General features: G+C 32.5%; 2 protein-coding genes across 4 annotated transcripts; one reads left to right on the forward strand and one right to left on the reverse strand.

Moving 5' to 3' along the window:
• Positions 1-4,920: 4,920 nt before the first annotated feature.
• LOC132185448 (uncharacterized) lies at positions 4,921-6,524 on the reverse strand. Its single transcript, XM_059599221.1, has 4 exons — positions 6,441-6,524; positions 5,733-6,380; positions 5,385-5,603; positions 4,921-5,157 (listed from the first exon to the last, which is right to left on the reverse strand). Exons 1-4 carry the CDS (start codon positions 6,522-6,524, stop codon positions 4,921-4,923), a joined length of 1,188 nt encoding a protein of 395 aa, XP_059455204.1.
• A 532-nt stretch (positions 6,525-7,056) lies between these two features.
• On the forward strand, positions 7,057-10,184 carry LOC132184837 (autophagy-related protein 18b-like). Of its 3 annotated transcripts, none has more exons than XM_059598613.1 (5): positions 7,057-7,175; positions 7,233-7,440; positions 7,671-7,744; positions 9,149-9,222; positions 9,342-10,184. In XM_059598613.1, the coding sequence occupies exons 2-5, from the start codon at positions 7,382-7,384 to the stop codon at positions 9,453-9,455; spliced, it is 321 nt and encodes a 106-aa protein (XP_059454596.1). In that variant the 5' UTR covers positions 7,057-7,175; positions 7,233-7,381; the 3' UTR covers positions 9,456-10,184. The 3 variants fall into 3 exon arrangements, with proteins under 3 accessions (XP_059454596.1, XP_059454595.1, XP_059454594.1); XM_059598612.1 differs by having other exon boundaries at positions 7,251-7,440; XM_059598611.1 differs by having other exon boundaries at positions 7,307-7,440.
• The last annotated feature ends 289 nt before the right edge of the window (positions 10,185-10,473 follow it).

Consider the following 10,473-nt stretch of genomic DNA (forward strand, 5'->3'; position numbering starts at 1 on the left):
TATTTTTTTATAAAAAATATATATATTTTAAAAATTAATTTTTAAAAAGATAACCTTATAAATTGGTTTTTCTTTTTATTTTATTTTTAAATTTTTTTAGTTTTACTTTTTTTTTTAAAAAAAAAAAATTGAATTGTTTTTAAATTTTAGGAAGGGTATTTTTGTTCTTATGGGGAATATTGACATTTGTTGGTAGTTTAGGGAGAAAATGGACCCAATTGGTAGTTTAGGGTATATGACAATAGGGTGGTAGTTTGAGGGGTATATGTACTTTTTTTTGAAAAAAAAAAAAACAATTTTTTTAATATCAATTGAAAATTAACCGAGTAAAGAAAAACTGACAAAAAAGAAAATAAGAATAAAAACCTCACAACAAGCAGGCCAAGAGTAAAATTGGGAGCAAAATTTCGAACTAAATGAAATCATACGAAGACCAACCTTTTTCCTGTCCCGTTCCAAGAGGAAAATTATTTGTGCTTCAAACACTATCGTGGAATTTCTAAAAATTGACAAATTATTTTGTGAAGTACTAAACTTTTTTATATATATATATATATAAGCCTTCTTAGAGTCCTAGTGAGTTAATAGAGTCGGTCATAATCCTAGTTTGATCACGTACTTAGATAGTTTAAGAGTTCGATTTGGATTTGTATTTATCTTTGTAACCATTCAGTATTGTTAGGAAGTCTTCATGAAAAATTATGCACGATGATTATTGTTTGGTAATTAATACCATTTATTATGTTTATGGAGATCACGACCTTCTCGAAGTAGCCATTAGAAATCTCCGCTTCTTCCTAATATTTACCTATATCATTTTGACATCTCCTAAAATCAATTTAGAATCTTCCGAAATAACTAGAAATTAAGAACATTGTATTGCTAGTTACTAATAATGGAAAATAAACAAGACAAATTTATAATGTATGACAAGTTGGTGATGGATAGATAAATCTTCTACAAGATTTATTTCAAGAAAAAATAAACATCAACAAAATCGAGTCAAAAGTCACAATTTGTGAGAGATACTTTCAAAGAATGGTAAATCCTCTACAACTCCTTATCTTTGCCATGTTTAAGCGATACAAGTCCTTCAGAATATTGGATGCTTCTTAATATTTCTGCGTTCTTAATAAAATATTTCTCTAAAACTTTCACATATGCTGATGCTCTGGACTCTTCAATCTTGATAGTCTTTAAACAATGTCGCCAACACGAAACTGGAAGGAGTTTACAACAATTGGAATTCTCCCCTTTATGAACATGGTTTTCATACGAGAACTGAAACTCAAGCATGAATTTAGGAACATTATTAGAAACGTTCAAACATCATCCTAATTTATGTTTCTTCCAAAAAAAAAAACTCAAGAGTTAAAAGGTCTTTCATAATGGTGTCGAATTAATCTGCTTTAGGCAAAAAGTAAAAAGTCGTTGAAACATAATTAAAAAAATATGAGCACGTGATAGAAATAACAATAAGCATATTAAAGAAATAAAATATGTGCTATACCTTGAAAGATATATTGTTAAATGTGCCTTCATATTCATCCTCTGCCCACCATTCTATAAAGAGAGTCTCTAGAAGAGGGAAAATCCACAGTAAGGCATCCACAAGTTCTGTGATTTCATATATTTCACATAGATTATTCATCATTAGTTTCAATTTCTTGACATTATATGAAGGGGATCGTAGTGTTTCTCTCAATTCTTTTGGAGCAATCACATTCTTCACAAAGTAAACAAAAACACGTGTTAGATTTTTATAATATATGATAATAATTAATGTACATAGTAACAAAGATTACAAAAAATAAATAAAGAGAATCAAATAAAAGAAACTATAATACCTTGGCATAGTTAGTACTCCAAGTCAATGATTTCGGGTGATTTAACTTTGCGAGAAATTCAATCCTTTCGGCATCCAAAGGAGCATTATCGCTCTTAAAGGAGAGACTAACTTTCGATAGCGTCAAAGTCTTGGAAGAAAGAGATATAACATCACCTAATTCATAAGTAAGTTTATGTAAGTTAGGAGCAACAATGTCAACTTCAACCAGCCTCTTGCAATAATAAATCGTCAAACTTTTCATGCGATCACTTGAAATCTTAATCTTTTTTAACATATTGCAAGTATGTAGGTCCAAGCTCTCAATGAGTGGACATTTAGAAAGAATTCCGTGCAACCATTTGTCTGTCAAATTGGGTAAATGTAATATTAGCTTCTTTAGATTTGGTGCTTCAATCTCAAAGCTCTCAAGTGTAGGATTAGAGAGCAGCTCAAAGGCAATGAGTTTAGGAAGACCTGACATATGTATACTTGTCAATCCATAACAATCATTTGGTATCTCTTCTACAACAGGAGAACTAGCAATTAGGGTTTGGACAATTTGCTCATCCACATGAACTCGCAAGCAAGCTGACTTTTCACTGTAAAACTGATCTTGCTCATCATACAACGTCAACTCAGTTATTGATTTTGCTGCTACAAAACTCTTAGGCACCTGGTAATAGTTTTTGGGCAGTAATTTTAGATCCAACTCTTTCACATTGCTTTCAATTACATACCCAATCAAACGGTTCATAAGAGCATAGTCTGACGATCCACATATTCGGAGCTTCAACTTGTTTATGCTTACTCTTTGCATATGGCGACTTGCTAAAGTTCTCTCCAAAAAATAATTGAAATTCTCACGCAAAATTGAACTTTGGAAGTTTGAATAAAATTCCGGAATGGGGAGTAAAGTCCAAACGTTTTGCCACCTCTTGGATAATATACTAAGTCGAAGTATTTGTTTCAACGGAATGAATGATAGAATATGCTCCACAATAGCTTCCGGCAATCCGGATATCCGGTCAACTTTGTGCTTCATTATATATGCTGAAAGCTTTCTCCAAACCTATATGGATTTCAATTTAACAGATATAATAATAATAATACCAATTGATGACTGGAAAGAAAAACTCACAAGCTTGTAAATAAGAAAGCAGTTTTTGTCCCAACATATTCTAGAAAAAGAAAAAATAAAAATTTACTATTTTGTTTGTATTTAAGTTGTTTGTTCAAATTTTTATTTTTTTAAAAAGAGAAATAGTAAAAAAAAAAAAACAAAAAAAACAAAAACAAAAAAACATGGAGCATAGCTGCATTGGAAGACTAACCTTTTAAGCTTGGCGTTCGAATAGGTTGTCTGAGAGAAGAGAAAGAAATCTTTGCAGGGGCGAAGACGATGGCAACACAACAGAAAGAGAAAAAATCTTTGCAAGGGCGAACACGACGGCAACACAACTGAGAATTTGTGAGAAGTAAAACTCAAAGTTAGTAATGCTATAAGTCTTTATAGAGTCCTCCTAAATATGATGTAACTTTTAAAATTACCGTTAAATTTGAGATGTAATTTATTGACTTTTGATCTATTAGTAATTTTAAAAGACACATCACATTTGTGATGACTCTAAGAAGATATAGCATTACTCAAACTCTGCATATAGGGCGGTGAAATAGGAGTCCTATCTTTTGTAGGAAACCCATTTAATTAAATAATTAATATATATTCCATCACCGCCTTTCTCAACAAATTCTCCTAGACGAAGACTTTGCTTCTAATTCCAAGCTTTAATTAAGTCATTTATTTATTTTAAGCCAATATTCTAGACTTCCTAGTAAATCATTTGAACGGTTAGTTATAGTGTAAGAGTATTTTTGAATAAAAATACCCTTACACTATAACTAATTGGATATAAAACTAAAAATTTTGGAAAAAATAAAAAACTAACCTTATAAATTGGATTTTCGTTTTTTTTTTTAAAAAAAAAAAATTCTATATTTAAAAAAAAAAACTTATAAATTGGATTTTTTTTTTCTGTTTTTTCTATATATATATTTTTTATAAAAAGTAATTTTTAAACAGATAACCTTATAAATTGGCTTTTCTTTTTAATTTTTTTTAATTTTAGTTTTTTAAAAAAAAAAAATAATTTGAAGATTTTTTAAAATTTTATGAAGGGTATTTTTGTTCTTAAGGGACATTGACATTTTGTTGATAGTTTAGGGATGACATTTACACAATTGATAGTTTGGGGGACATTCACAATGGGGTATATCAATTGAAAATTAACCGAATAAAGAAAAACTGACAAAATAGAAAATAAGAATAAAAACCTCACAACAAACAGGCCAAAAGTAAAATTGGGAGCAATATTCCGAACTAAATGAAATCATACGAAGACCAACCTTTTTCCTGTCACGTTCCAAGAGGAAAATTCTTTGTGCTTCAAACACAATCGTGGAATTTCTAAGAATTGACAAATTGTTTTGTGAAGGACTAAATTAACTTATATATATATATAAGCCTTCTTAGAGTCCGAGTGAGTTAATAGAGTCGGTCATAATCCTAGTCGATCACGTACTTGTTGGATAGTTTAAGAGTTCGATTTGGATTAGTAATTATCTTGTAACTATTCAGTATTGTTCCTTTATTTAAATAGGGAGTCTTCATGAAAAAGTATGCACGATGATTATTGTTTGGTAATTAATACCGTTTATTATGTTTGTGGAGATCACGACCCTCTCGAAGTAGTTATTAGAGATCAACGCTTCCTCCTATTCTTTTCCTGTGTAATTTTTCTAGACTTGACGTCTCCTAAAATCAATTTAGAATCTTCCGAAATAACTAGAAATTAATAACATTGTATTGCTAGTTACTAATAGTGGAAAATAAACAAGACAAATTTATACTGTATGACAAGTTGGTGAATGGATGGATAAATCTTACAAAACATTATGTCTTCTACAAGATTTATTTCAAGAAAAAATAAACATCAACAAAATCGAGTCAAAAGTCTCAATCTGTGAGAGATACTTTCAAAGAATGATAAATTTCTAAAAGATACTTTTCCATAATCTTTTCATTTGCAAATCCTCTACAGCTCCAGCTCCTGATCTTTGTCTTGTTTAAGCAATACAAGTCCTTCAGAATATTGGATGCTCCTTAATATTTCTGCATTCTTAATAAAATATGTCTCTAAAGGTTTCACATATGCTGATGCTTCGGACTCTTCAATCTTGATAGTCTTTAAACAATGTCGCCAACACGAAACTGGAAGGAATTTGCAACAATTGAGATTCTCCCCTTTACGAACATGGTTTTCATATGAGAACTGAAACTCAAGCATGGATTTAGTAACATTATTAGAAACGTTCAAACATCATCCTAATTTATGTTTTTTTCCGACAACGACAACAAAAAAAAAATCTCAAGAGTTAAAGGGTCGAATTAATCTGCTTTAGACAAAAAGTAAAATGTTGTTGAAACATAAGTAAAAAATATGAGCATGTGGTAGCAATAGCAAGCATATTAAAGAAATAAAATCTATGCAATTAATACCTGGAAAGATATTTCGTGAATTGTGTTATAATATCGATTATCATCCTCCGTCCATTGTATAAAGTGAGTCTCCAGAAGAGGGAAAATCCACAATAAGGCATCCACAAGTTCGGTGATTTCATATATTTCACATAGATGTTCAATCGTTAGCTTCAATTGCTTGACATTATATGAAGGGGATCGTAGTGTTTCTCTCAATTCTTTTGGAGCAATCACATTCTTCACAAAGTGAACAAAAACACATGTTAGATTTTTATAATATATGATAATAATTAATGTACACGGTAACAAAGACTACAAAAAATAAATAAATAAATAAAGAGAATCAAATAAAAGAAACTAGAATACCTTGACATATGTAATAATCCAAGTCAATAATTTCGGGTGATTTAACTTTGCGAGAAATTCAATCTTCTCAGCATCCAAAGGAGCATTATTACTCTTAAAGATGAGAATAACTTCTGATAGCGCCAAAGTGTTGGAAGAAATGGATATAACATCACCAAATTTATAAGAGAGTTTATGTAAGTTAGGAGCAGCAATGTCAACTTCAACCAGCTTCTTGCAATGACAAATCGTCAAACTTTTCATGCGATCACTTGAAATCTTAATCCTTTTTAACATTTTGCAAGTAATTAGGCTCAAGCTCTCAATGAGTGGATATTTAGAAAGGATACTGTGCAACCATTTGTCTGTCAAATTAGGTAAATTTAATGTTAGCTTCTTTAGATTTGGTGCTTCCATCTCAAAGCTCTCAAGTGTAGGATTAGGAAGCAGCACAAAGGTAATGAGCTTAGGGAGACCTGACATATATATATTTTTCAATCCATAACAATCAAATGTTATCTCTTCTGCAACAGGAAAACTAGCAATTACGGTTTGGACAATTTGCTTATCCACATGAACTAACAACAAAGCTGGCTTGTAATTGTAAAACTCATCCTCATACAACGCCAACTCAGTTATTGATTTTGCTTCTACAAAACTCTTAGGCACCTGTTAATAGTTTTTGGTCCGTAGATTAAGATCCAACTCTTTTATATTGCTTTCAATTACATACCCAATTAAACGGTTCATAAGAGCATAGTCTGACGATCCATGTATTTGGAGCTTCAACTTGTCTATACTTATTCTTTGCATATTGCGACTTGCTAAAGTTCTCTCCAAAAAATAATTGAATTCCTTTTCATCGACCCTGATTTTCTGCTTTTTCTCATTGCATGAATTCTCATACAAAATTGACCTATCCAAGTTTGAATCAAATTCCGGAATGGGGAATAAAGTCCAAACGTTTTGCCATCTCTTGGATAATATGCTAAGTTGAAGTATTTGTTTCAACGGAACGAATAATAGAATATGCTCTACAATAGCTTCCGGCAATCCGGATATCGGTCAGCTTTGTGCTTCATAATATATGTTGAAAGCTTTCTCCAAACCTCCTACCACCGCAATAGTACAGTTTCAATAATTCAATATATGGATTTCAATTTAACAGATATAATAACAATAATACCAACTGATAACTGTAAATAAAAACTTTCAAGCTTGTAAAAAAGGAGGCAGTTTTTGTCTCAACGTTCTAGAAAAAGAAAAAGAAAAAATAAATACAAATTTACTTTTTTATTTTTATTTAAAAAAAAAAAAAAAAAGAAGAAGAAGAAGAGAGAATTAGCAACAACAAAAAACATGGAGCATAGGAAGACTAACCTTCTACGCTGGGCGTTCGAAGGTTGTCGGAGAAAAGAGAAAGAGATCTAACACGACGGCAACGCAGCTGAGAATTTGTGAGAAGTAAAACTCTCTCTCTCTCTCTCTCTATATATATATATATATAGGGCGGTGAAATAGGAGTCCTATCTTTTGTAGGAAACCCATTTAATTAAATAATTAATATATATTCCGTCACTGCCTTTCGGAACAAGTTCTACTGCTGATCGAAGGCTCGAATCTGCGAAAGGAAATCATCTTCCACAGAGAGGGCAGCTACAATTCCTTTAATGGCCAATCAGTCCTCGTCCTACCCAATCCTCTGCGCTTCCTTCAATCAGGACGCCAGGTACACCAAAACCCGGAATAATAATTAAAACTTTTAAATCTGTTGTTCCATTTCTCGTTCACAATGCCATAATTTCCCTTTCAATTTGGGAAATTTCTGAACTCTGGGATTTGTTTTCGCGGGAAATCGTTTTCTCGGGAAGTGAAAATCAAATTCTGTGGAAACAACGAACGGAGAATTCCAATGTGTGACAGAATGATAACTTGAATTTATTTTCTACCAATTTGCAGTTGCTTTGCGATAGGCACAAGTGAAGGGTTCAAAATCTTTGATTCGAATACAGGGAGGCTCTGTTACGAGCGAGGCGAGTTTTCTGAGTAAAACTCTTAAATTTGAGTACTTTTGCTCTGCAATTTGTTTTTTGCTACTTAAGTTAACTGTTATTTTATGTTTGGTTGCTTAGAAAGCATAGGTAAAATAGGGAAAGAAAATATTAAAAAGCCCGAATTACTTTCGGTTAATATGATTCCTGGGAATGGTGGAATAAGCTCAAACTTTGTGTCTTCTTAGGAATTTGTCATCAAAAATTGCAAAGCCCCGTAAAATTTGTTCTAGATATGCGATAACCCTACGTAAAGATCGACCATTTGTCCACGAACAGCATGACTATATGCTCGCCGTTTCTCGCCAAGAGATTTTATTTCGAGCTTATGTTTGAGGGTAATTTACGCTTACCTAGAGATTTTAGACGAAGCAAGTGGATATTTTGCCCTTTCGATATGCATGTAATGCTTGTATGGGAGACGCATCTTTTATAGAGAAAGATGCTTTGTGCAAGGTAAGGAGCTGACAGTGATCACGAGATAATGATGGAAGCTTATGCAATGTGTAAATTTTAGGAATATAGGAAACTCTACAAATTAATTTTGATGATATGTTAGTTCAGACCTATAATTGACTCCTTCGTGATGTCCATCTTGTTGGAATGTAGTAAATATATCTCAAAATCAAACGTGGAACTAATAAAATGAAGTAGGAGTATCAATTCTCCCTTTATTTGTGAGTATATGCCAGAGACATGGATTTTTCCAGCTAATCTAGTTTTATCTGAATTCAAAACAAAAGATATCTGCTAAGATAACAACAGCTAAGTTTTTTTGTCAGGTTTTAAGATGTGGTTATAAAACAAAAAAGGCAGCATTGGATGGATTGACATTGTTAGAAGATGCATTTAGTGCTTAGTATTGGAGCATGACTGATCTACATCCCTCTATATAATCTCTCTCTCTCTCTCTCTCTTGACACGCACACACACACATGCATACATGCACATGCACATGAAGCACAAATGAGAAATAACCTTCATGGCTGATCCAGCATCACATTCAATACAACACAGGAAATTCAGGTAGTTGCTGCCATCACACTGTGATTGGTACACATTTACATGTTGGTCTCACCACTTTTGCATTGAATGCAACACATTGACAGTGGGATCCATGTGTGACTCATGGTTCAATCAACCGTCAGCCATGTATATGTGTATTTAGAGAGACGTGATCAATATTTTACAGATGATTTATATACTATTTTCACATGGTCAATATTTTTCAACTAGTAATCTATTGTTGGTTTTCTTTTATAGAGCACTTTTTGGCAAGAACTGAGCTTTACTGTGATGGCCTCACTTGAATTTTCTTTTTATAGTGAAGCTTAATTGAAATCCTAGATTAAGTTCATGACAAATAAGTTTTTGTTTTTTTGCTAGCTATTGGAGCCTTCATTATTGTTGAAATGTGGTTTAGCTCCAGTCTTCTTGCCATTGTTGGAGCTGGGGAACAGGTAATTGGGCCATCTTTTTTTTTTTGATAAGTAATTGGGACATCTTACTCACAGAGGGTGTTACGATATCCATATCTTACTTGCTCATTACTAACTTTTGTTGTTTCTGACTGCAACAGCCATCTTTATCCCCACGCTGTCTTTGTTTGTTCAATACAAAAACTGGGGCTGCTCGCCGAAAACTAAATTTTTTAACTTCAATACTTGCTGTTCGCATGAATAGGGAAAGGTAAAAGATCTTACATAGAAAGTGAATTTGTGCTAGAGATTCTTGTTTTGATTTTCTGCTGCTGGATCCATGGCAATAATTATTTTGATAATAAGGGGGGGGCGCTAAATATGTTTGATAGTAGCCTATATAATGAAGGGCTATTGTAATGGCAACATTGTTCATGGCTGTCCGAAAATTAATATGAATGAGGATATGTGCGCGGAATGGATCTTCTCCTTATGTGGGCAGCAATAATGTTGAGCTAAGATATTTGAAATGCCTAATAACACTTGGGGATATTAGGTACTTGTTGACATGTCTAACATCTGTTTAGACTCACATGCCTTGTCGACATGCCTTCACTGCATGATTGTACAAATGGGGCTCTTCGTTTGAGGAGTATAATTCCATATAGGTATTTTCCTTGTCAGTTTGCTCTTATGGCCCTTGTACATGCATCAAAACGTAAGTAAAGAGGTATGTTTAACATAGTAGATTCACAAACACATCTATATTGCCTAACTTTGCAATTCATAAAATATGGAATTTAAGGGGAAGCCTACTTCATGTATGTCAACTTTGATAGCACTTGAAACTTATGTGTTAGAATATTAATAATATGATTAAATTTACCATTTTTTATTAGATTAATTTTCTGGAACAATCAATGATTTAACATAGTAATAGAGCATAAGCCTCAAGTTTGAATCTTGCCTTTATAGTTTATCCCCAATTTTAATTAAATATTTCACTTGTTTCACGTCATTTGTTGAGGAGGATTTTGATCTCACACTTGATAGAGGTGTTAGAATATTAGTTAAATGATTGGATTCACCATTTTCTATAAGCTTAAGCTTTTAGGACAACTAGTGATTCAATACTATGTAGAAGAGGAACTTGGATATTTTGCCTAAATTAGAGGTGAGTTGGACTTGGCTGGGACTTCTTTTATTAAAAGAGTTGTTAGAATAAGAAAATTAATGCACCAGTTCATATCAATTTAAGTTTTGAGTAATGCTACACACACTCCCACTCCCATA

The sequence above is a fragment of the Corylus avellana genome, chromosome ca6 (genome assembly GCF_901000735.1).
Source record: "Corylus avellana chromosome ca6, CavTom2PMs-1.0".
Taxonomy (NCBI): domain Eukaryota; kingdom Viridiplantae; phylum Streptophyta; class Magnoliopsida; order Fagales; family Betulaceae; genus Corylus; species Corylus avellana.